We start from the raw sequence: 26,289 nt of genomic DNA on the forward strand, positions 1-26,289 counted from the left end.
AAGACTCTGAAAAAGCAGTTGTGAAAGAATTTCTTATAGCTTCCTTTTCCAACCCTCAAGCCAGTAATTGAAGATTTTGTTTGTTTAATTGGCTCATATACACAAATCTTCCCAAACTGCAGCTGGCTTGGTAAATTACAATTTGGTCTTCTGTTGGCCTGGTTTTTGGAGCTGAGGAATTGATGTTTATCTTCCATTTTCATCTTTCCATCTGGTTTTCTCTAATGGCTTTCAGTTACTAACCCTTTTTGTGGGTGATAGGATGGAAGAGCAGATGAGATTTGTGCAAAAAATTTCCTGGGCCCCCTTTGATTCTTCTTTAATCATTGTGAGATTCTCTGGTGGGGTCCAGATTGTCCCCAACACATAACTGATAACTATGAGTTTGGGGAGATGCCACTCTATCCTTGATTTCTTTGCAAATATCCCTGAAGAGGTGCATCTAGCCACCACCTTTCACAAACCATTTCATGTCACAAAGACAACTTTTCTGTACCTCGGATGCTTTGTGGAATTAGGAACATTCTAAGGATTCTGAGGTCTTAAAGGAAAAAATGTAGAGTAGGAAATCAACTTGAATTACACTACTTTCCTTTCTCAGTCTCAGGACATTATATTAGGGCTTTGGATTTGGCTGAATTCATAAAATGTACTAATTTGTTTGTTCATCTGGTTAGTCAACAGCTATGTATATAAAATCCAAGGTGCCAAATCAGAGGTGAACCAATACTAGGGGACTTAAGCCTTGAAACTGGGGTGGAATGACAGAATGTCATGTTGATTTCTGATCCACAATTCTGAAAAATTAGTATGCTTGTCAACAAAAGTGTTTTCTGTCATCTGCTGGGCTATTAGAGAAGCAAACTCAAATCCGAGTGAATCCAACTTAGTATGTACTAACCTGTGACACCATACAGACTATATAGACAGGTTGCCTCCTACTAGCAAAATCCCTAAACAAAGCAGAAACAATAAAAACATTAACATGGAAGTTCTCTGAGGCAGGGCTTATATCTTGTCCATCTTTTATCCCTTCCAGAGCCTAGCCTGTTTTCTTACAAACAGGAGTTATGCAATAAATGGTGAGTTAAATGCAATTAATTTTGATAGATGTTAGTTCATGGAGATGGAAGAAAAAATGGGGATATTTCTGCAATGTTTATTTATTTATTTATATAAATATAATTTATATATATAATTTATATAAAAAGGTTTTATTTATTTATTTGAGAGAGAGAGAGTACAAGCAGGGCAGACGGAGAAAGGGAAGCAAACTCCCTGCTGAGCCGGGAGCCTTATGGATCCTGACCAGAGCAGAAGGCAGACATTTAACTGACTGAGCCACCCAGGTGCCCTGAAATGCTTTTTACTTGCTTATGTTCCAAGAGAACTCCTGAGTAACAAAAAGAGTTTAATGATACAGACAGCTCATGGAAGACTATTTAGAAAATGAAGTGTGAAGATGTTGAGGCAAAGGAAGGAGAGGGCTTGCCTAGCTGGAGTTAAGGGAACTGTTAGAAGTCAAGGGAAATCTGAGAGATGCTAATGGGCTCCCATGGGATGCACATTCAATAAAAGTTCACTGGCAGGCAAAGAATCTGGAACCTTTACTTGTCTTACATTCAGGGAAAAGTAGTTAAAATACTGGTCAATATTGAAGTACAAATAACCACAGAAAAATAACAATTTAGCCTTAAAATTCCTTAGGACATTATTGGGCAAAGACACATGCCTCCTGATTAGACACAATTAGAGGTGTCACAGCATTAGTAAAAGAGAGGCGCCACTCTTGGATGAAGGAATTAGGAGCCACCAGCTGTCATCCTGCGAACCTGGAGGGCACACTTCAAGCAATGAGAACACGCACCTTGAAGAGAAATCTGAAAATGCTGTTCCCAGCTTGGGCTGGGGGAGCAGTACTCAGACCCATGAATGGGCATCTGGTTGATGATCGCTCTGATCACAAAGGGCAGTAACATATCACATACAAAGAAGACCACTTTATAAAATTTCATGAATACTCATAACCACCAATGTAATGGAATCCACTGTCCTCATTTTAGAGACTGAGATGAATTGGGACCCAGGGAGATCTAGGGCCTGCTCAAGATGACACAGACTAATATATACTAATATACTGACTATGTAGGATTTTTTTAAACTCTACTTTTTTTTTTTTTTTTTTTAAGACTTCTTTATTTAAGCAAGAGAGAGAGCATGCAGGGGTTTGGAGAAGAGGGAGAGAGAAATCCAAGCAGATTCTGTGCTGAGCTCAATCCCATGGCCCTGTGTTCACAACCTGAGCCAAAACCAAGAGCTCAATCCCATGGCCCTGCGTTCACAACCTGACGCTCAACCCACTGCGCCACCCGGGCGCCCCGTAACTCTACTTTATTCTTTAGAAGGATATTTACCGAGGTCAAACTCATAATTAGAAGTTCTGCAGGGCAACTGCCGTCTTCCTCATAAATTGCTAAATTGGCTTTTTCATACAAATAGGTGACCCTGGGCACATGTGGCAGCTCTCCAAGGGCCTGTTCATCCCTGGAATGACCAGTCCCAACCTTGAATGAGCCACAGGGGAAATGTGAGTGTGTAAATTTGACTAGGGGAGAGAGGGATAGATGTGGATAAAGGCAGCGCTAGGAAGGAGATGAACAGGAGGAGCAGAGGTTCGGGAGGACTGAGGAAGGGGGAGGAAAAGGACAGGTCTTAAAAAGTGGGAAAGCACAAAATCAAGAAACCAAACAGTTTTCTAGAGACTGCTTCATGCTACCCACTCCTCTGGTATTGCTGTTTTTGTAATGATTAAATTTAAGTATGGCTTCCCTGCTGATTTCTACATTGAGATTATATGGACCCAAATTGCTTACTGTATATCTAAGTATATCTGAAGCAACTCAGAAGAGTTGCTTTGTGGGAGAATAAGACAATTAGTAGATCAGAACAACTGTGACCCATTCAGCATTCCCAGGGACATACAATCCCATCACTTTATGGAGGTACCCAAAGAATTCTAATAATTACGGCGGTTCTTTGGCAGGGCCCTGATTGCACTGCAACTTCAAATTTCACAAGGCTTTTCAATACATACACAATGTGGTGATCCCCAAAAAAGTCTTCAAAAAGTAGAATTTAAACGTGAAAGAAATTCCTTAAGAATAAATTAATATGACAGTATGCCAAGCATCGCACCCATCCCAAACTTCCAGGGGAAGAAAAAAAACTACACAAGCACGTGCATGCACACGCACGCACGCACACACAGAGGTTATTTGGCCTGGTGCAGTTCCATAAAACCAATAAATGGATTCGGCATACCCTTGCCATCACCGGTCATTCTAACACCTGAGAAAATTTCGGGGCTTAGAAGATTAAATCCAAGTAAAGAGGTTCTGGCAAGATTCAGAATTCTGACTCAGTACAGTTTCTGAAATGCAAATTATATATTTGACAGTTTATATTATTAACAGTTATAAGGCATTTTTTATAGCATGGCTTTGGAGAATTTTAAAATTACATTAATAATAAGTAAAAATCAACATAAAAATTGTTGCATTCAGCTGTTTGTTCGGTATCTGTTGAAGTGAACATACTATATTTACTACTTGGAGAAAGAAACTATTCAAAAATAGTTCCAAGATAAATTTTTAAAAAGCCACTAATAAAAGCTGGGCTTATGGCCAGTCTGGATGCTAAAGTTAAGCCATTTTAGAAGAGAAGAAGTTTGGCTTTTCAGCATGCTACAACTTCATGATTAAATTTCTCTCAATGTTTTTTTGAAAAAGAATTTAAGTTTCTTATTGATATTTCAAGCAGGAGAAGCAACTTAAACAGCTAATGAAAAAATGACATAGATGTCACTTGAAAAAATAATATTCCCCCTCACAACAGGCCATGAAATTTCTGAGGGACAGCTCAGGATTCACTTCTTGTGGCAACAACTTTATGTCCATAAAACCATCCTGACAACCTTCCACAAAGCACAGATGCTCAACTTACACCTTAAGGACTGGAAAAATATATATACATAGAACTCTTATCCTTCAGTTTTAATACAATGAAAGGCCTTAAGAGATTATCTGGTCTAGAATTTCCCCAAGTGGATTTCATGAAACATGATTTTCCTAAATAATTTTGCAAATAGTGGTGGGGTGATCCAGGTGAGATTGGGAACACTCTTGGAGGGCCATAATACAGGTTATTAATAATAGGTTATTAGCAAAACTCGGAAGCCCAAAGAAAAGAAATAGGTAAGTTAAAAAAAAACAGACTTGGTTTTTTAATCAAACCTATTTGAGCATAGAGCCCTTTTTGCAGCAAATATTTATAATGAAACTCTTGTAAAATTATACTGGCTTATAGAAAACCCCTTATCTGTGAAGAATCTGAAGTCCAGAAAGGCTAGGGGATTGCACTGAAAAGATACGATTAATTGGTGCATAAGCTGAAAAGAGAGCTCCCATTTTAGGACCCATTTCTAGTGCTATTTCTAGTACCATGTTCTCTCTCTTGTACAACACCTACACTCCCTGAAGCATCACAGACTATAACAAGAGCCACATCTTGAGACTATCTAGTCCAAAGCCCTCTTATTAAAGGTGGGGAAATACAGTCTCAGAGAAGTGAAGCAGTTTGTCCAAAGTGACCCATGAAATCAATTTCCGTAGGAGAACTGGAACCTAGCTCTTAATTCCAACATTGGGCACCTTTCCATGGCAGTATACTAATGCCTGCAACATCAACGCTTTTGCCTCTGAGGAAAAGGCAAACCCCTCACGGACAAGAGGGCTTTAGCTATTCAGGACCCAATAAAATATTTACTAAACCATACTTGTGGCAAGAGATATTTTAAATCAATTAAACATGATTGTCTTTACTTACAAATGTCATCAACTGTGACAGGGAATCAATGTGTCAAGCTCTTGAACAGGTCATCATCCCTGTCCTGTTGGATGACACCTATAAATAAAATAAATCTATTTTTGAGTGAGTAGATTTTAAGCCAACTAGACTTAAGATGCATGCAGTTTAAAGCAAAGAATAATTTTTAAAGTGATGCATAATTATGTACTGCTGGCGAGAACTAGTTTCCAGGCCCAGCTCTTTCACTCTACGTGGCTATCACTGGTCATCAGCACAAGACAGTCCAGGCAGCGTAACATAAGTTGTTGCCAGAACACACGGGGGCTCATGGATCCTAGAGCTCAAAGGGTCATCCAGGCATTAGCTGCCTTAGTGTCTTTCCTTTGTGAATGCTATTTGCTTGTTGTAGGAGGGACAACCAAGACCTTAAGAGGTTAAATGACTAGCCCCACGGGGAATAGCTGAAGTCTCTTAATGTTGAAAAGTATATCCAGAACGCATTAGCAAAGGTTATCATTAGGCTGATCAACTCTAAAAAACCCACATGCACACACTGTAAAAATATTTCACAAATGTTGACGTAGAACATTCTATCACAGCTGCATAAAATATATTTTCAGTGTTAGAGATATTTAAATACAACCATTACTGAAAAAGGCCATGAATGGAAAATAACCAAAAGTGAGAAAATGGGAATTAGAGAGTGAAAAGAACAATATCAGATACAGCACAGCTTTTAGGATTCTAAATGCTGGTTACTTCCCAAAAAGATCTGGGTTCCTAACAAATGTGAATATATGAAAACCATTTTCTACAATCTCTAATTTCAAATGTTGGTTTCTCTGTAGCCACAAAGTGTCACTTTGAGTTAGACTGGCCAAAAACTAAAACTGAGGCTAGATGAGGAACATTTCAGATTCCCATACTCAACCTAAGTACTTTAAGACAACTGGAAGTATTTTAGGATACCACCTTGAGGTACTATGGCTATTAAAATAACATCACCACCAAATTGGGAGTGCTTACTATGTGCCAACCACTGTTTGATTATTTCACACATATTATCTCCTTCAATCAATTCTCACAACAACTTGATTATTACTACAATTTTGCAAAGAAGAACATCAAAGCATAGAAAAATTAAGTAACATGAAGTAATTCACGCAATGGGTAAAATGGCAGAATTTGCATACAAATCTATTTGGCAATCCAAGCTCAAATCACCATGTAACACTGCATTTCTTTAACATGGCAACTAGAGAGTCTTGAAAATATAAGAATGGATTAATGCAATTCCAATTAGAATACATAAAATTCTCCCACCTACATCCCATACAATATAAAACATCGGGAAATTCTCTCACTCTTTTTTTGAGGGATAAGGAAGCAGCTAGGAACAATTTTCAAAGTAAAATAATATTAATGCCAAGGAACTGAAACTTGCTGTTAACTTTAAATATATTACAAGATATGCCAAATGAAAAACTTAAATTGTCTTTTAAAATTAAAATAAATCTTTCTGATTCAATTACTTCTTAAGAGTCCAGAAGGAGATAAACGCTCCTGTTACTCAGGACTGACTGATTCTCAAAAGAGTGTAATAGTTATTGATAGACTGAATTTAATCCTAGGTATTTTAAAGTATGGATATGTATCATTTTGCTAAAGAACAGAACTATGTATAAAGGGAACGAAAAAGTAGTTTTGATAATTATGCGACTTTCTCAACTTCTCATGTCATACAGCTGTCTTTTCTGGATCACAGTTATGCTTCTGACTCAAAGCCCTGAACTTTTTTTTTTTCTTATCAGGGGACATTTTTTTTTCAACATAGTTTTGAAGCTGTGAAGCTGATGAAATAAGAAGTAATATGGAACACAAACATAGACCTGATATAACTGAACAAGAATTAGATATATGCAAAGCTCAGCACCACCAAAACCAGACAGTAGGAAAAATGCACATCTTTTTCAAAGCTCTGGGGAGCCAGCCTCTTCTGGCGGTCATGGCTTGTTCATATAGACCCCGAACGGAAGAAGATCAAGTGTGGTTTCATGGTAGCTTACCCTTTTCTCTGACACCCCATCCTGGCCTGTAGAATCTCTCTCATCATGTGTCTCTTTCAGGACTGGCATATGTTTTTGGTATGCTGGCTCTCTGTTTAAGGTTGTGTATCCTATGTGCTCATAAATTGGGTTTATCGTCATCTTGGCAATGTATTCTGCTGCCTTGGTTTCAATATAGAGAGTAATCAATCCATCAGTCACCAGATCGTGGATGGACTCAAAGCGCTTCTCCCCAACGAAGTGCTTTCCATCGTAGTACAGCCTGAAGTTTCTGGTTTGACTTCCAAATCTGCCTCAATGAAATGGGAAAGATGTTTTTAAGAAAAGTAAGCAAGTGAATTCTTTCGGAAAAAAAAAAAAAAAAAGAACAAAAAACCCCACTATTGCTTTGTTTGTGTGTGTCTCCTTTGTTAAATAAACTGCGGCTATATCTCTATGAATCGTCTGGAATATAGAAAACAAAACACTTGCACACAAAGAATGAATTTGCAACAACTAGGAATAACTAGTCAGAAGCACGTCTCCTCTAGAAGGAAAAAAAATGTTCTTGTTTATCTTTTTAAACCACTTCATTGTCCTGTAGGAAAAATAAAGCTCATATCCTATTAGAACACTTCTTTATTCAATTGGTCAGTTCCATCACAGATGAAATTTCTATATTAACATGTTCTCAAGTTGATCAATAAAAATATTCAACATACTATAGATCCCAGCGTTTGTTTCTTTCAATGCGAAAGCTCCACTCAGGGCTCAGCTAGCTATGATGCCAGTAACCATTTAAAGTAGAATGGATTCCAGACCCTGAGCCATACAGTAAGGCAGGAGGGCAATTCTGTAACTGATGATTCACAGACCTGTATCCCTGAAGCAAATAATACATTATATGTTAATTAAAAAGAAAGAAACATACTTTTGTGATTTCTAGCCACATACTTTTGTGATTTCTAGCCACGGGTCAATCACTTGCTCTTCCCTATTACATAGTCATTTTTCTGTGTCTCTTTTTTGAGTCTAAGCAAGAAATATTTGAGGTATATATAGGGCACAGAAGTCACAAACTGTTGGACTCTAGAAATTCTGTTCAGTTTTGGGTCATGTTTTGGTGACATACTTTAAAAACTGTGGAGAATAATGGTTTAGTTTTATGATAATTTCAGCATTTTGTTTCTTGACTTTATGAAAGCTGATGCCACAAGGCACCAAGAGCCAGTATTATGGTCTCGCCAAAGGCAGTCCCAAGTGAGCATAATTAAAAACTGAACAAATGAGAAAGAGTATATTTAATTTCATTGTTTAAAACACACAGAAGGAGCGCCTGGGTGGCTCAGTGAATTAAGCCGCTGCCTTCAGCTTGGGTCATGATCTCAGGGGCCTGGGATCGAGCCCCACGTCGGGCTCTCTGCTTGGCAGGGAGCCTGCTTCCCCCTCTCTCTCTGCCTGCCTCTCTGACTACTTGCAATCTCTCTCTGTCAAGTAAATAAATAAAATCTTAAAAAAAAAAAACAAACCACACACACACACAGAACAACAAAAACAGAACAGAGGTGAACTAAAATACTAAAATAATACCCTGTTTATACTAAAATAAAGTGCTTAATTAGGACTGTAAACCTATGTAACAATATTATTCTGGTATTGGTTATATTCTAGAAGGACAGGACTTAGCAATTTAAGAATCTACTTTTAATGTATCCTTAAAAAAGGAAACATTTTTATAATGGTCTGAGGTGTCTTTGTTTCTGTAGCTCAAATTGAATTTTAACAATTATTTAATCTACAACCCAACATTCTATCCATTATGGTCCTTCTACTAAAATAAAGTTTATCCATGTTTTGGTTCTTTAAAAGCAATTATATTTTGATTTATACTCAAGTGAATATCCATATAATTCCAATTTCCCATTCTCCATTTTACTGTAATGTTACAGACATATTTTTCCTGAGTAAACTTTCACTATAAGTCTAAAAAATTAGAAGGTAAGATTTCTACACCAAAATTAAATGTGAAAGTTTTTTTCAGTTTAATATGCTGCTTTTTATAATTTTTTTTTTTTTTGCTACATACTATCTGGTTTTGCAAAATGAATACAGAAAGCCACTTTATGATTCTTACAACAATAATCACTCATAATACTGTTTAACATGAAGTCCTTTCACATATTTCAATTGTATTCAGGGTCACTTCAATGAAACATGAGGCCATTTTACTCCTTCAGGGGTTTATGATTTTACAGTACATATGACAAGCTAAAGACTACCCAAGCAGTGGTGGCAGGCATTTGTCAATCGAATTTCTTCTAAAATCTGAGCATGATGGGACTGTCAGGCAGAAGGGAAGATGGCAGGCTTGGCCTCACTTGAGTTGGGATGGTTAGACCGATAAGAGCAGAGAAGTTTAGGAGGCTTCACAATGGGCCTACTCCTAATCCAGCCAAGGAGAGGATTTCCTGGTTACCTTTAGGTAGTGGGCAAAAAAGACTAAGTCGGTTTGTCCTTTTCTCTTATCATAGCAACTTCAAGAGACCCTACGCAAAATCCGCAATTCCTCCTGAGCCTGCACTTCAACTCTGGGCTTCCAGTCCAATCAAACTTCAAGTCTTAAGGGAGGTGATCAGATAATGAAGATAACTCATAAAAAGTTGATTTAAAACTTGACCTCAAAGGGCAAGAAAATGAATTTCCATTTTGGAATTGTGATTGACTTTTTAAGAAAACTGCATTATTTTTACTACCGGAAGCGCACGCTTTCTTTGTCTACCCTGGATCTCCTTTCACTTTGGAAGTTACATAAAGACAGCATCACAGCACAGACCGACAGAGTCCTCTTCTCTCCTGTGATTTGAAAGGCATGATAGAAAATCTTTGAGGAGGATGGGGAATGGATGTGTTTCTTCGACAGAAAAAGAGCCATAAAAGGAGAGATGACAAATCTAAGGGCAAAGAAAGAATCCATCCTTGTAAAAATTTATCACTTACAGAATGTCATTTATGCAACATTTAACAACACACCCAAGAGCTCTGGTAAGTATTAGGTGGTTCATAATAAAGTTCCTGCTCCCTTGATTACCTTAATAGGAAAGAGATATACATAAAAACAAGTCAATACAAACACAAGATGAAACACTGAATTTTATTTATTTAAGAGTCTATTTTATTATTTTTTTAAAAGTAAACTCTACCCTCAAACTCATGACCCCAAGACCAAGAGTCACATGATCTACCAATTGAGCCAGGCAGGTGCCCCAAAATGCTGAATTTTAAAGAGTTCATCTTTAGTTTGATTTCTAAAAAATGATCATTAAAAATGTGTATAGCCTTACATGGAAGAGTTATATCTCTGTAGAGTGATTCATGAAACAAGGGAATCCAAAGTCTCTCTCACACCATGAAAACGAAGGTGCTTACTGCTTAGAAGGTCTCAGAGCTACTGCTTGCGTCCAAGTACAAAAGCACCTTTGCATACTGAAATAAGGTTTGACCCGGGAAAGGCAAATGTGGGGCCCTGTGTTTTTAGTAGAAAACCTTAGGTTTGGGGATCACACAAAATAAGTTTAAATCCTGGGACTGCCACATTTTAGCAGAGTGATTTGAGCAACTCATTCTTCAGATACTGCCTCTAGAAACCAGGAATAGCATCACCTTTCTCCAATACATGGCTGTGAGGATTACATAAGCATATTTAAGTGAAAACTAAGTACACCCAGGTTCAATGAATGGTGGGTAGTTCTCTTTCTCCTTCCCTGTTAGGTCTCTGCAGGGAATGATGGAACACATATCAAACAATGACGTAAAAGAGAAGAGAGAATGACTATGCATTGGAGGGGGCTGAATAACTAACTGCAAATACAAATGACTTGTCCAGGACCATCTCTGCGCTGCCTGATTTCACAGTCAACACAAGGCAAGGACAAGCGCTCTGTGAATTTCTTCTATGTCCCTGAATAAGCTTATACCACCTGGTTGAACAGAGTGGAACTACAGCGAAAGCAAAGAGGGGAGGAAGGGAGAAGCAATGAGTCTTTGCACAGTGGCCTGTGAGTCAGGTCTCTGAATTCAAAGGCGAAAGGTCAGTCAACGCAGCCATACTGAAGGCAGGACATGTGAAACGGTTCTGGTGACATGGGCTGAATTCCACATTATTGGACAGTGATTTGTAAAAAACTGCTAAAACTAAACCATTTTCCTCCATTTTTACAGGAAAATCTTCCTTTTCCTGTTTTCTTATATTTATTACTTGCATCTGCCCTTGCTTTTTTATAGCTGTTCCCTCTTTGGTGAACATGTTTGAAGCTGTATATGACCAACTCTTAGACCCAGTTAGAGTTCAACAAAATTCATTTTTTTCAAAGTGGTACTGTAGTTAACAAAGAGAAAAGAGAGACTGGGATAATCTGCTTTGAACTGCTACCGTTGTAGCAGATAATTACCACTTTCTAGAAATGTCTTTTTCTCCAGTGATTTCAGGTTTGGGTTTTCATGTTTTAAAAAGCTGTTTAATGCTATGCCCAGTTGTATTCAAATGAATTTCAAAATATATAATTCCAACATCTAGCTTTAAACAGTGAACAAAACCCTTAATAGCATCCTTTGTATTTTTTTTTAGAAGTAAATTGTACTAAAAAAATTCAGTCTAGAGGTACAAAGTGATGAAAATATGTATAAGGAATAGCCTTTGGGATTTTGCTTTACTTCTTCTAAAACCAAGAATTAGTTCTGATTTGAGGTCAAAGTATTTGAAAATATCTCTTCAAAGGAAAGCTCCATGCTAACAGATGTTTTCTCTTAACAAAGAAACATACACAACACACTTGTCTATGTTAACAATAAAATGTTAGAACTATTTCCAGAAACCAACATGTAAGAACAATTTTACTTGTCATAAATACATATCTGTGTATTGTTTACCAAAGTCAGAGAAGCTAATCTAATGATAAAATCCAAGAATCTCATAAATTTAATCGTAAATACACCCTTGAAAGGAAAGTTAAAAGAGAGACAAGAACATGATGAGGCACCGAGTTAAATACTAAAAACTGAAAGGCTCAGAAAGAGAGAACATAGCCACATACAATTTAAAAATATTTTTGCCATTGGAAACCTTTGTCAGGAGACTACAGTTGTCTATCTGGTCCTATAGTTTTGGATGGTGGAATGGGAGAAAAGTATTAAAATACATGACCTCATGAATATATTTCCTTGGCACAGTAAATCGTCTTCAGTGAACAAGGCAAGCCAATGTGCCTATCTAATCCTCTAAAGGCAGTACCAGTCAAGCTCTGGAAGGTGGAACTGATAGACGAGAATGAGTTGAAGGTCTGCTTAAGAAGCAGTGAGTTATTCCCCCCACCGTCTCCAATCCTGTCTCCAGTGACATCCCTTCCCCCAAACTGGTGGAAGACTTAAGTCTTGTTTTCTGGATAGAGTAAAACAAGAATGTTGTGAACTGAGGGACACCAGACAAGAGTTGAAGGGAGAGGTGCTATCCTGAAAATTAAGTGCAAGTTTTACATGTTGAAGACTGAATCCCCAGGCTTTCTTTGTTGCCGGCGTCTCAAAAGGCTTGCACTTTTCACGAGCAGAGACTGGAAGATTCTGCTCTGGGAAATCTGATCCGCCCAACTGAAAAGACTTAAGAATAGAAACATCACCCTCTGCTTGGCTGCTTTCTTTCAAGCTCTCAGAACTACCAGTCAGCTTTTTAGTGCCAAGTAAACTTAAATGTGAACAGTTAGCCAAGGACCACCTGACATCTGAGGAAAGACTGTCTCAGGAAGAACAAAGATAGACAAACAGAATGAGAGAAAATTGAAGGAGAAACACTAGGATACTATGAAAGAGGAATAAATATAGAATGCATAGAAAAAATGAAGATGGCACGGATGAGGACTCCAAAGGAAGAAATGAAAAATGAAGTCGAGAAAATTTTCAAGAAGAGCAGTAAGATGGAAAATAGAGAAAAGAAATGAGACAGATGATCAATCCAAGAAGTCTAATATCTAAATAATAAGAGCTCTAAAAACAGAGACAGAGGAAATAGAAGGGGAAGTCCAAAAAGGTAATTTAAGTCATCTAAGTTGAAGGACACAAGTCTATATGGTGGATGATTACAACGGGCTCACACCCAGAAAGCAAATGTGAGAAGGCATTTAGTGAGTCTGGCAAATGCAAATTAAATCTTCAGAATGGTAAAACCCAACAAGTCTGATCATATCATGTACCAGCAAGGATACAGAGCACCTAATATAACCAGCACCTGGCATACTGCTTAACAAAAGGGTTTTATATTATCTAGTACAGTTGAATATATGCATTCCCTATGACACAGCAATCCTATTCCTAGATAATGTCCTAGACAATATGATTATATGGATTAGGCGGCACATACACATGCACACTCACACCCTAACAGTAATGTTCTTAAACGCCTAAGCCTAAAACCTACATATCCCCAGTAAAACAGAAAGAAATGTAGTACACATACTGTGATGGTTAACTTTATATGCCAGCTTGATCGGTATTTTCAGATGAGATTAACTTTTTTTTTTTTAAGATTTTTTTTATTTATTTGACAAGACAGAGATCACAAGTAGGCAGAGAGGCAGGCAGAGAGAGAGAAGGAAGCAGGCTCCTTGCTGAGCAGAGAGCCGGAAGCGGGGCTCGATCCCAGGACCCTGGGATCATGACCTGAGCTGAAGGCAGAGGCTTTAACCCACTGAGCCACCCAGGTGCCCCAGATGAGATTAACTTTTAAGTCAATGCACTTTGCAGAAAGAGAATGATCTCCATAATTAGGTGGGCTCATCCAGTCAGTTCAAGGCCTGAATAGAACAACACATTGGCCTCGCTGAGCAAGAGGGGATTCTCCAGCAGACTGCCTTTGCATTTACCTGCAACACTGATCCTCCCATGTCTCAGGCCTACCAGCCCACAGTGCAGATTCAGACTTGCCAGTCCCCATAACCATGTAACACAATGGCTTCTGATAAATATCCTCCTCTCTGTATGTGTATAGACACACACATCCTGTTCACTCTGTCTCTTTGGGGAACCTTGATTAATAATGAAATACTATATAGGAAGGAAAACAAACAGATACATGCAAGAACATGGACGAATTTTACAAATATAATGGTGGGGAAAAAAGAACAAGTCACAGAAGAACACACACAATATGGTCTGATTATATAAAGTCCACCGTCAGGCAAAACTCAAATGTATTATACAAAAATATGTATACACGGGTGGTAAGACCATAAAGGAAAGCACGAAAGACATAACTATAAAGTTACTGCAGTCATTAACTCTTGTGTAGAAGTGGGGGATAATGACAAGCAAGACAAACACAGGGACTTTCTGGACCACCATGAATGTATCTTGATGTGGCAGGGATTATGGATTAACACATATTTATGTGTCATCAATTTTTAAATTGTATTTGAATTTTACACACTTTCCCGTATGTTTTATTGTATAATAAATTTGTTTCAGAAAATCTAGCATCTAAATGACAAAGATTTAATCTAGAAGAAAAAGCCATCAGAAACAGATTCCCTCTAAGTGCTTTACACTACAGAACTTAAGAATATAAATTTAAAGATTTTTAAAATTTTATCTTAGAGAGATAGAAAGTGTGTGCATGAGTGCGGGAAAGGACAGAGGGAGAGACTCTCAAATTCATTGTGCTGAGTGTGGTGCCCAGATTGGGCCCTCATCTCACGACCCGGAGATCACGACCTAAGCCGAAACCAAGAGTTGGACACTCAATCAACTGAGCCACTCAGGAGTCCCTTAAGAATATAAATTTAAGAGGACCTGGGTGGCTCAGTGGGTTAAAGCCTCTGCCTTCGGCTCAGGTTATGATCTCAGGGTCCTGGGATCGAGCCCTGCATGGGGCTCTCTGCTCAGCGGGGAGCCTGCTTCCCTTCCTCTCTCTCTCTGCCTGCCTCTCTGCCTACTTATGATCTCTGTCACATAAATAAATAAATAAAATCTTTAAAAAGTCGGTTTAAAAAAAAGAATATAAATTTAATAACCAAATTTAATGATGAGTTTTTAAAAGAATGAGGTGAGATTACAGAGCTAAGAAAAAAAAATTAAGTACCAATATAATTACTACAAATCTAATAAATAACTAGAAATGACAGGAAATAGGATCAACAGAACTGAAAGGCAAATCAAGGGTGTGGAGATAAGGGCTCAAATAATCAAATGAATGGCTAAGGAAAAATAAAAGGGGAAATCAATGGCAATGTACATGGTAAACATAGAAGATTAAGACAATCCAACATAAAAACTGTGCCTCAACTTGAGATGCCAACACATGGAACAGAAAAATTATTCAGAAATAGAATTTGGGCAATGCTCCAGCAAGGGAAAAAGGAACTGAGTCTCAAGACTGAGAGAACACACTGTTTCATGGATGAGCTTATAAAAAAACTATCAACATTAAAACAAATCCTGGTTTAAATTACTAAATTTGAAGAACAAACAAAGAATTTTTCAGATAACCAGGCAGGAAACTGTCACTTTCATATAAGGGGTGGAACGCAAGATTGTTCTCAGACTTATCGACACTCACAATAAATGCCAAGAGACAGCGGATTACCATCAAGTGTTGAGGGTAAGAAAAAAAATACACTGAGGATATTCTACCCAAACAAGCTGTTGTTTAAATTAAAGACAACAGAGACACATTCTTGTTATAAAGTTATAGCTCCCCAAGTCTTTAGAAGCCAATGAATGATGATTTCAGGGTTTTTTTGTGCCCCATTTTTTTTTTTTTTTAATAAAAGCAATACTGCACTTAGCAGCAGCAATTTAACATTTTAGAATACTGATGCCTTTAGGAAATGCCTAGAATCTTACTTAAGCTAATAAGTGACCATTCTTTACAAAAGAACTATAGTTATTAGAACTTCACTTCCACGAAATGCCATGACTCTTTCTTGATCATGTGCTGGTGAGTGTATCTTTAGGATACAATTCACAGAACTGTTGTGATGAAACCCAATTCGAGTGAAAGCCTGGTGAGTGGAACCAGTCTTGATGACCTGTTCCATTTCACTAAAGAGTCTTCATAGAGCCCAAAATGATCAAGCCTTAAAGGTGTCTTAAACTCAGGGAACAGCTTATTCACTGGTAAAATCTCTTTTGTTAACAATTTTAATAAGAGTACCTTGTATCTTGGAATTTATAAAATCTCTCCTATTCATGCCTTCTTCCCATACTTACTCCTTCTTGCCAACCCCTAACTCAGAGCCTTCCTCATTTCTATCACGATCTCTTAAACAACAATGGTTATACGGAATGTCAAGGATAAGTTAATGGATGTCATAGTCAAAAACATGAACAAAAAAAACCTCACCACTATACTGTACTTGTAACACAGTCATTAAAACTGTTTAATCTGACCAGTGATTCAGTAAGGTTAGGAAAGCTCATTTATTTGAGCAAGTATATGTCAATGTCATTCCAAAAAAGGTATTTTGTGTCACCACAAAAACACACCTAATACTGTTCAATTTAACAGCTAACTAAATTATAATAAAAGATTTTAAAAATGAGAATATGTTAAGATAATAAAAATGCATATGGCCCAATCAAACCTATATGGAAGAAGACAGGATGGCTCAATTTTCTGAACTATAATGCCTGTCAGAGCTATTAATAATGTGTTTTGGTGAACTTTACCTATAGCTACTGGCTCATCTACCAATTTTGAAGTAAAACTGTATATGGAATGAGTGAAGTACAATAATTCTGTCTTCTCTTATTTTACAAAAGTGTTAAGTCTGAAAGATGAGACTCTGAAGAGGAAAGAGACCTTTCCTCCTTTGTGATAATCTTTGTTACTGCTTGTTGGAAATCCAGGCCCCCAGCCTCCACCCGATCATCAGATTCAGAATCTGCATTGGTAACAAGATCCTGGGGTAATTCCTATGAGGCCAGAAGTCTGGAAAACACTAGTCTAATTCAACCTCCTCACATTTTTAGTGCAGCGATGAAGACATTCAAATCCCTAAACAGTAAAATAGAGAGGCCAACAAAAACAACCCCAAAGCTCCAAACAATACAAAACTAAAAAATAAATAAATAAAATTCAACCCACTGTTTAAAATAAAATGGTTCTTTTTCTGCATTAGTACCAGTTGCTTTTTAGTCTCTTTCTGGAAAGCCTCCTAGCCCAACATGAGTCCAAGTGTACTGTGCTCCCCAGTATTTCTGAGCACTGCCAGATCAGCAAGTCCCCAACCAAACTAATCCATCCAGTCATCTCCTCAGAAAACCATTCCTTCTCAAACATCCCTTAAAGGAACAGCCACCCACATAGTCAACACTGACGAAACTTTCATAATTATCTGGGATTCTTCAATCTCCCTCTACACTTAAACTTGTATTGATTGATCTTTCTGAATCCATGCAGACTCTGCCCATTCTGCCTACAGCCATGAGCGTTCATTCCGAGAAAGATCTTATCACACTATTTTTCCTTTTGAAAATTGTAATGGTTCATTACTGCCTATAAGAAAAAGTCCATGCTTTAGCAAGTCCTAGGTCCTTGAGAATCAGTTACTAGTTTTACTTTGATAGCAAAGGAGAATGGCGTAGTGCTGGCACATAGTAGACCCTAACTAAGTGGCTGCTGAACAGAATTAGTAAAGGTTCCATTAATACTTCCCCTTAAGTTGGCCAGCTGAATGTAACAACAACAACAACAACAATCCCCAAAATAAAAAATAACTGCTCTAAAAAATACATGTAACATAGATGCCCAAATATAAGCAGATTACTAATTTTGTGATAATTATTGTAATAAAGTGCTTGTAATGTAGAGCTCTAATGTTTTTTATATTGATAACTGAGAGTAAATAAATAAAAAAATAACTTCTCATGCAGTGAACCAATTATAATGATTTCTCCTACCTTGTTTTCATTTTACTATCAGAGAAACCAAAGTATCTCTAGCCAATAAATAAGTGGATGTGCTTACTTACAGAAAAGTATTATAGACACATTTTAATCTTTTTAAAACAAGAATAGGTCCAGAAATGATCAGTATATTAGTATAATTAACAACAGATTTGGCTTCTTCAAGAGCTGGTAATTAGTCCCACTAACAGCTTACTAAAATCTTGTTTCCAAGAGTCTACTAGTTCAGGATAAAAAGTCACACTATGATAGAAGTTTACAAGAGCATGGAGCTCTATATGTGTGGGCGTGCTTGTATATGTACACATAAGCACATAAACACACACATCCACATGTTCATATATAGGGTTTGTTTTTTTTTTTAAATATTTTATTTATTTATTTATTTATTTGACAGACAGAGATCACAAGTAGGCAGAGAGGCAGGCAGAGAGGGGGAAGCAGGCTCACAGCTGAGCAGAGAACCCGATGTGGGGCGCGATCCCAGGACCCTGAGATCATAACCTGAGCTAAAGGCAGAGGCTTAACCCACTGAGCCACCCAGGCACCCCTCATATATAGGTTTTACAGATTCCTACTATTTCTCTTAAACAACAAAATGTTTTATTTGTTTCTATATAAACTATACAATTCTAAGTATCACAGAGGGACTGTAATGTAATATTTTAAGTATTAAAGTTATTAATAATTAATAATACACTTTAATATTTTCTTAACTATTAAAGTTCATTGTCACGAATACACGACTAAAATTCTAGGGTCTGAATACAGAAATATCCCACAGCCTACTGTAGTGTATTGAGTCAGCCTTTCCCTGGATCTACATTGCCCCCAGTCATTGAACTTGAAGTTCTTAAATCCAGTTTTATATTTTTAAATCTTCTTTGCACATTACCACCTGTGTTCACCTTCTAATTTATTACTTTGTATTGGCTGTAAGCGTGGGAGAAAGATAGGATTTATGAATATTTTATATAAAATTACATTAAACAGACTCTAATGGGAATTACTGACCATTCCTTTGCACTCAACACATGGGCTCCGTGGCAGCTATGTAGCCACTCAAGAACATTTCCCCTGATTTCCAGCCTTCTGCTGTGTGTTAGAGACATGAGGTGGCCAACAATTTGACTTCCAGACAAGTAGGATGTTACCACAGCAGAGGTAAGCCTACATTTGACTAAATATAAACCTTAAAGTTTATTATCTAGTGGTGATTAAGAATCAGAAATTATTGGGCGCCTGGGTGGCTCAGTGGGTTAAGCCGCTGCCTTCGGCTCAGGTCATGATCTCAGAGTCCTGGGATCGAGTCCCGCTTCGGGCTCTCTGCTCAGCGGAGAGCCTGCTTCCCTCTCTCTCTCTGCCTGCCTCTCCATCTACTTGTGATTTCTCTCTGTCAAATAAATAAATAAAATCTTTAAAAAAAAGAAAAAAGAATCAGAAATTACTAAATAAAATGGATCATAAAAATACCTCACTCTAAAAAATCAATTTATTCATATATAGTTTATATACAAGAAACCACATCCACTTGAAGCGCACATTTCAATGTGCAGATTCTACACAGATTCAGAACATTTCCAACATCTCCAATGTATCCTGATGTCCTTTTGTGGCCTATCCTTTTTTTCCTTGTCCTATTCAACCACTTACCTCCTTTCTTGAACTATAGTTTTCTACTGTTTTATGTAAACGAAATCATACAGCATATATTCTTTTTGTGTTTGGATGTCTCAGCTTTTCTAAACCATCACTTTTAAACTAATGGATACTGTTCTCATTGGATTTTAACTGCAACTAGACCAGGACTTCAGGCTGCAGAAGAGCAATAAAGAAATCTATAATTGCTTTCTTGTTTCTAGGGTTGTTCTTAAATAGCCAATTACATCTAAGATATAAACATCAAATATAATCAACCTGGAAGTTGGAAACAAAGAATTAGCAACATGGCCCCGGTTGCAAATCATTGACTTTTACTGACTAATAAGCAAAAGGCTTAAAATGTAATGCACTATATATACATTTTTTTAAAAGTTTTTTTATTTATTTGAAAGAGAAAGTGTGCACACGTACACACACAAATAGGGGCAGAGGCAGAGGGAGAAAGAGTCTTGAGCAGCCTCCACGTGGAGCCCTACTCGGGACTCAGTATCATGACCCTGAGATCACAACCTGAGCAGAAACCAAGAGTTGCACGTTTAACCGACTGTACCACCCAAGCACCCCTATGTATGTTTATTTTTACAATACTGTTTAACATTTTTGAATGTTCTGTGCCTGGCATTATGCATGCCTTCTCCCAAATAATCTTTCCAATAGTATGAGGTATTATTATACCCTCATTTTATTGATAAGGAAACTGAGACTTAAGGGAGGTAAGTAATTTGCCCTAAGTTTTATAGAAAATGCTGGAACCAGAGTCTGAATATATCTAGAACAGTCTGACTGTAAAGGCACGTTCTGAACCACAGATCATATATGCTGATTTAAAATCATAGGGTCAAAAAGATCATCAGAAGCCCAATAATTGGGTTATTTTTCTTTTAGAGGGACATGGCAAAAGAATCACAAATATGTATCCAGTTAAGAGGTCCTTAGATAAGAGCAGTAAAGAGAATGAAAAATGGTTCTTTAGTTCCTACTTATACAAAGAACTGTACCACAGGCAGGCAATCTGATAATTCTGCAATGCAATTTTATTAAATAAGCCAGTATATTGGGGTACCTGAGTGGCTCAGTTGGTTGACTGCCTTTGGCTCAGGTCATGGTCCCAGGGTCCTGGGATGGAGCCCCACATTGGGCTCTCTGCTTGGCAAGAGGCCTGCTTTTTTCCCTTTCCCTCTGCCTCTGCCTGCCGCTCCCCCTGCTTATGATCTGTCAAATATAATCTTAATAAAAATTTAAAATAATAATAGTAGAAAAATAAGCCAGTATACACCAAGCAGTGCAGGAGGTTCAAGAAAACCAAGAAGACTTAGTTCCTGCCCTGGAGGATGTCAATTCATTTGTAAAGAAGACAGACATGTAAATAGATTATAACTGTAGGTGGTAACTTGTTTTTAGCTATACTCTGGGAACATGTGAAGAGCTTTTCCCAAAATAAATGAATAACCATGTGATCAACAGTACCAGGCATAAATGTATTCAGTAGAAACTCAAATATCGTCTTGCACATTAGGTACCATCCCTAAAAATAAAAAGACCTGAGTCATGAATAGATTTCCAAGTGATCCTAAAAACCTGGCAGCAAACATCTAATGGAACCCTTAAGAAAAATTCTGAGGGACACCTGGGTGGCTCAGTCCATTAAGTGTCTGCCTTCAGCTCAGGTCATGATCCCAGGGTCCTGAGATCCAGACCCGCATTGAGTTCCCTGCTCAGTGGGGATCCTGCTTCCCCTCTCTCTGCTATTCCCCCTGCTGTGCTCTCTGACTCTCTCTCTCTCTCTCTCTGTGTGTGTGTGTGTGTGTGTGTCAAATAAATAAATAAATAAAATCTTTTGAAAAATAAAAGAAAGAGAAGTAAAGAAAAATTTTGAAAGACCTAGCAGGATGAGTCAATCTGTAGCCTGGAAAATGACCACAATTGAGAATAGGAGCAGGGCCAAAAGCTAACACAACTGCCTGAAATGAGCAGATGAGGAGCAGAAGGATGGAGAAACACTCACTCAGAACAATGACAAGAGCCATAGGGCAGCTATTTTAGCCTAAGAACATCATGAGATATTCACAGGCGATCTGTTACTAGCCTCAGGGAGGATAGGACGATTCAAGGGGGTAGGGATGGAATGAGAAAGCAGAAGAAACATTCAGTAGATACTTAATCAGGGTAATGTATAGAAAAGACAGATAGGAGCAAGATGGATGAAAAGGAAGTCCCAGCCCCCCTTCTTCCACAAAACCACTGAATTAACAACATACAGACAAAAATTCTGTTATAAAAACTCCAGAACCCATTTAAGAACCTGCAGTACCGTCAGCAAGTGCAAAGTCCAGGAAAGCCTCACTGGAACGGGTGAGAAGGGCCATTTCATATTATCTATGACTGCCCCTTCCCCAAGACAACAGTTTCAGCCTGGCTTGTGGCTGTTCCCCTAAGGGTGAGTGTGGAGGGAAAAGAGTGGAACATTCCGGTGGTTTGGAGGGCTGCTCAAGGGACTGGTTATTATCTCATGTGATTCAAGTGCTAAGGTGACTGGCACGGTCTGGATGCCCGGAAGGTTCCGAAAGCAAGGGAGAACAGGAGCAGCTTGCCACAGCATCCGAGAGCCCGCAGGGCCACAGATGGGCTGGCACAGCCTGCAGCAATTGGAAGAAGGTGCCCAACTTGTTGCTTCTCTCTCAGAAGGGAGAAGGGGCATATGTCCAATGTTCTGGCTTTTCAGCAAGTTTTCCAAGGGAATGGTATCTATCTTGCCTAATCTGGGAAGCTTCTGGGGAGCCAGGATGCTTCAGAAGCCTGGAGGCTAGTGGGAACAAGGAGAACAGGGCAGCCTGCTCCTATGGCTCCCAAGAACCTGCAGTGCCACAGACAGATACCAGATGGTACAAAAGACTACAAGGTCCTGAAAACAAAACTGAAAACCTCTTTAACTGAAAAATCATGTATACAGCCTTGAGAGTCACACACCCTCTCCCTCCAAAGGTGTCAGAGGCCTCCAAAATCTATACTTGTGCTGACTGGTGGAGTCGTCCTGTGTATGAAGCAGTCCATAAAGCCTGGAAGAAGTGGGTGCATTAACAAATGCAAAAAACTCAGGGGAAAAAACCAAAAACAAACCACATAAAGAACAAGTGAAATATGTCTCAGTCAATGGAACAAAATAAATTCCCAGAAACCAACCCCAAGGAACAGAGTTCTATTAATTACATGACAAAGAATATAAATAATTTCCTTAAAGAGCTCAATGATCTAAAAGAGAACACAGTTAGACAATTAAATGTAATAAAATCAGTAAAATGATGCATGAACAAAATGAGAATATCAACAGAGAGACAGAAACAACCATTAAAAACAACCAAACAAATTTTGGAGCTAAAGAATAATTAGAAAAGTTTGGTCAACTAATATTCAACAAGGGATCTAAGAATACCCAGTAGAGCAAAGGGCAGTCTTTTTAACAAATGTTACTGGGAAAACTAGAGAAATACATGCAGAACAATGAAACTGGAACTCCATCTCACACAACTAATAAAACTTAACTCAAAATGGATCAGACACTTGAACAGAAGAACTAATACCCTAAACTCCTAGGAAAAAAACACAGGGAAGAAGCTCACTGATACTAGTCTTGGCAATGACTTTTCAGACATGACACCAAATGCATAAACCACAAAAGCAAAAATGACAAATGGGACTACATCAAATTCAAAAGCTTCTGTACAGCAAAAGAAACAATTAACAGAATAAAAAGACAACCTACAGGAGAAAATTCTTCCAAACCACCTATTGAATGAGGGATTAATATCTAAAATACATAAAGAACTCATAAAACTTAACAACAACAAAAAACCACCCCAACAATCCAACTTAAAAATGAGCAGAGAACTAAAAAGACGTATTTCCAAAGAAGACATCAAAATGGCCAACAGACAGATGAAAAGATGTTCAATATCACTAACCATCAGAGAAATGCAAAAAACCACGATGAAGTATCACTTGGCTACCATCAAGGAGACAAGAGACAACAGGTACTGGTGAGAATGTGGTGAAAAGGGAACTCTTATACATTGGTTGTGAGAATGTAAATGGTCCAACCACTACAGAAAACAATAGAGAGGTTCCTCAAAGATTAAAAATAGATCTACTATACAAACCAACAATTCGGCTTCTGGATATATACCCAAAGGAAATGAAAACAGGATGTTAATGGGATACATGCTCTTTCATGTTGATCACAGCATTATTCACAGTAGCCCAAATATGGAAACAACCCAATGCCCATCAATGGATACATGGATAAAAAAGATGTGGCACACATACAGAACAGAATATTATTCAGCCATGAGAAAGGAGGATATCCTGCCATTTGTGACAACACGGACAAACCCTGAGCACATTGCACTAAGTGAGATAAATCAGAGAAAGACAAATGCTGTATGATATCACTTATACACAGAATCTAAAAAATTCAAACCTGTAAAAAACAGAGTAAAATACTGGTTACCAGGAGATAAAGAACAAGGGGTAAGACTGACCATGTTTAATGATACAATTTGTAATGAGTAGTAAATAAGCCATAGAGATCTACTGCACTGTACTGTCCTGATGTAATGTGATAAATATCACTATCATGGCAATTATATTGTAATATATAAATTTAACAAAGTAATACACTATACAACTTAAATTTACACAATGTTACATGTCAAGTTTATTCAATTCCAAAAAAGGTTCAGCGTCAGTCTTGATCAAGCAGAAGAGTCAGCAAAATTGAAGACAAGTCATTTGAAATTATTGAGCCAGAGGAACAAAGACAAAAAGAATGAAGAAAAGTGAAACTCCTAAAAGACTTACAGTAGATCATCAAATGGACCACAATATGTATTACATGGGTCAGAAGGAGAAGAGAAAGAGAAAAGGACAAAGAGCTTATCTGAATAAACAATGACTGAAAATGCTGCAAACCAGAGAAAGGAAATGGATATTCAAATGGAAGAAATTCAACTAACTCTAACTAACATGAACCTAAAAGAGGTTCATGCCAAGACGCATTATAATCCAAGTGTCAAAAGTCAAAGACAGACTATTAAAAGCAGCACAAGAAAAAAAGCTCGTCATGTACATGAGAGCTTCCATGATCCTCTCCATGGCTTTCTCAGCAGAAACCTTACAGGCCAGTGGGAATTGCATGATATATTCAAATCGCTGGAAGAAAAAAAGAAAAACTGCCACTAAGAATATTATATCTGGTAAAAATGTCCCTCAAAAATGAAGGAAATAAACAAAAGCTTTATCTTTCCCAGCTACACAAAAGCTGGGGGTGTTCACTGTCACTGGACCTGTTCTAAATAATAAATGCTGAAGATCTCAAGTTGAAGCAGGAGGACACCTGACAGCAGTTCACACGTGGAGCTTCCTGGTAGATGTGACTATAGAGACAGCTACAGAATGCTGTAACCCCGCAACAGCTATTGTACAGCACCTATTAATTCTGATATGGAACTTAAAAGACAAAAGCATAAAAATAATTATGACACTATGTTAATGGATACGCAACATATAAAAATGTAATTTGTGAAATCAGTAACAGTGGAGGTGATGAGATATAACAGAGCTTTTGTATACAACTGAAGTTAAGTTTAAATAGCTTTATGTTATAACTATAAGATGTTTCATGGAAGCCTCATGGTCACCACAAGAACCCAAACACATAAAAGACAATGGAAAAGGAAGGGTGCCCGCGTGGCTCAGTAGTTAAGCGTCTGCCTTCAGCTCAGGTCAGGATCACAGGGTCCTGAAATCGAGCCCCATCATCATGCTCCCTGCTCAACAGGAAGCCTGCTTCTCCCTCTCCCTCTGTCTGCTGTTTCCCCAAATTGTGCTTTCTCTCCCCCTGTCAAATAAGTAAATAAATTCTAAAAAAAAAAAAAAAAAAAGAAAAAGGAATCAAAGCATGTCTACACAAAAACATCAATGAAACAAAGGCAGCAAGAGAGAAAAAACAGTTGTAAGACAGAGAAAACAACATTGCAACAGTTAAGTCCTTCCCTATTACTAATTGCTTGAGATATAAATGGATTGAACTCCCCAATCAAAGACAATGAGTGCTAAAAGACACTTTACATAAGGTGAAAATGAAAGGATAGAAAAAGATTTTCTATCCAAATAGTAATCTGAAAAACAAGTTGACCATACTTCTATCAGACAGACTTTAAGTCAAAAATGGCCAAGGGGTGCCTGGGTGGCTCAGTGGGTTAAGCCTCTGCCTTTGGCTCAGGTCATGATCTCAGGGTCCTGGGATCCAGTGAGGAAGCAGGCACCCTACCGAGCAGAGACAGAGAGACAAAGTCATTACATAATGATAAAAGAGTCAATTCACCAGTAAGTAAGATATAACAATTATAAGTATATATGTTCCTAATACCACTGCACCCAAATGTATGAAGCCAACATTCACAGAATTGAAGGAAGAAACAGATGGTAACACCATGTTAGTAAAAGACTTCAGTAGATAAAACAACCAGACAGCAATAAGGAAAGGGAGGACCTGAGCAACACTACATACCAAAAGGACCTAACAGACATATACAGAACACCCACTCAATAGAAGCAGAATACATGTTCTTCTCAAACACATAGAGACTGTTCTCCAGGTTATATTACATATTAGTGCACAAAAGAAATCTTGACAAATTGAAGATGGACTCATACCAAGTATTTTTTCCAGTCACAACGGAATGAAACCAGAAGTCAACAGCAGTAGGAA

The 26,289-nt window shown here is 37.9% G+C and overlaps 1 protein-coding gene across 5 annotated transcripts in view; it reads right to left on the reverse strand.

Annotated features, from left to right (window-relative positions):
* CHN1 (chimerin 1) overlaps positions 1–26,289 on the reverse strand; it is a 211,735-nt gene that overhangs the window by 77,967 nt on the left and 107,479 nt on the right. For 4 of the 5 annotated variants that reach the window (XM_059394198.1, XM_059394199.1, XM_059394200.1 and 1 more), the window contains one exon: positions 6,933–7,221. In XM_059394198.1, coding sequence (XP_059250181.1) covers positions 6,933–7,221 — 289 coding nt within the window. Of the gene's footprint in view, positions 1–4,884; positions 4,909–6,932; positions 7,222–26,289 lie in introns of those variants that run through there. The other variant, XM_059394203.1, reaches the window with a different exon arrangement.

The sequence above is a fragment of the Mustela nigripes genome, chromosome 3, assembly GCF_022355385.1.
Source record: "Mustela nigripes isolate SB6536 chromosome 3, MUSNIG.SB6536, whole genome shotgun sequence".
NCBI lineage: Eukaryota > Metazoa > Chordata > Mammalia > Carnivora > Mustelidae > Mustela > Mustela nigripes.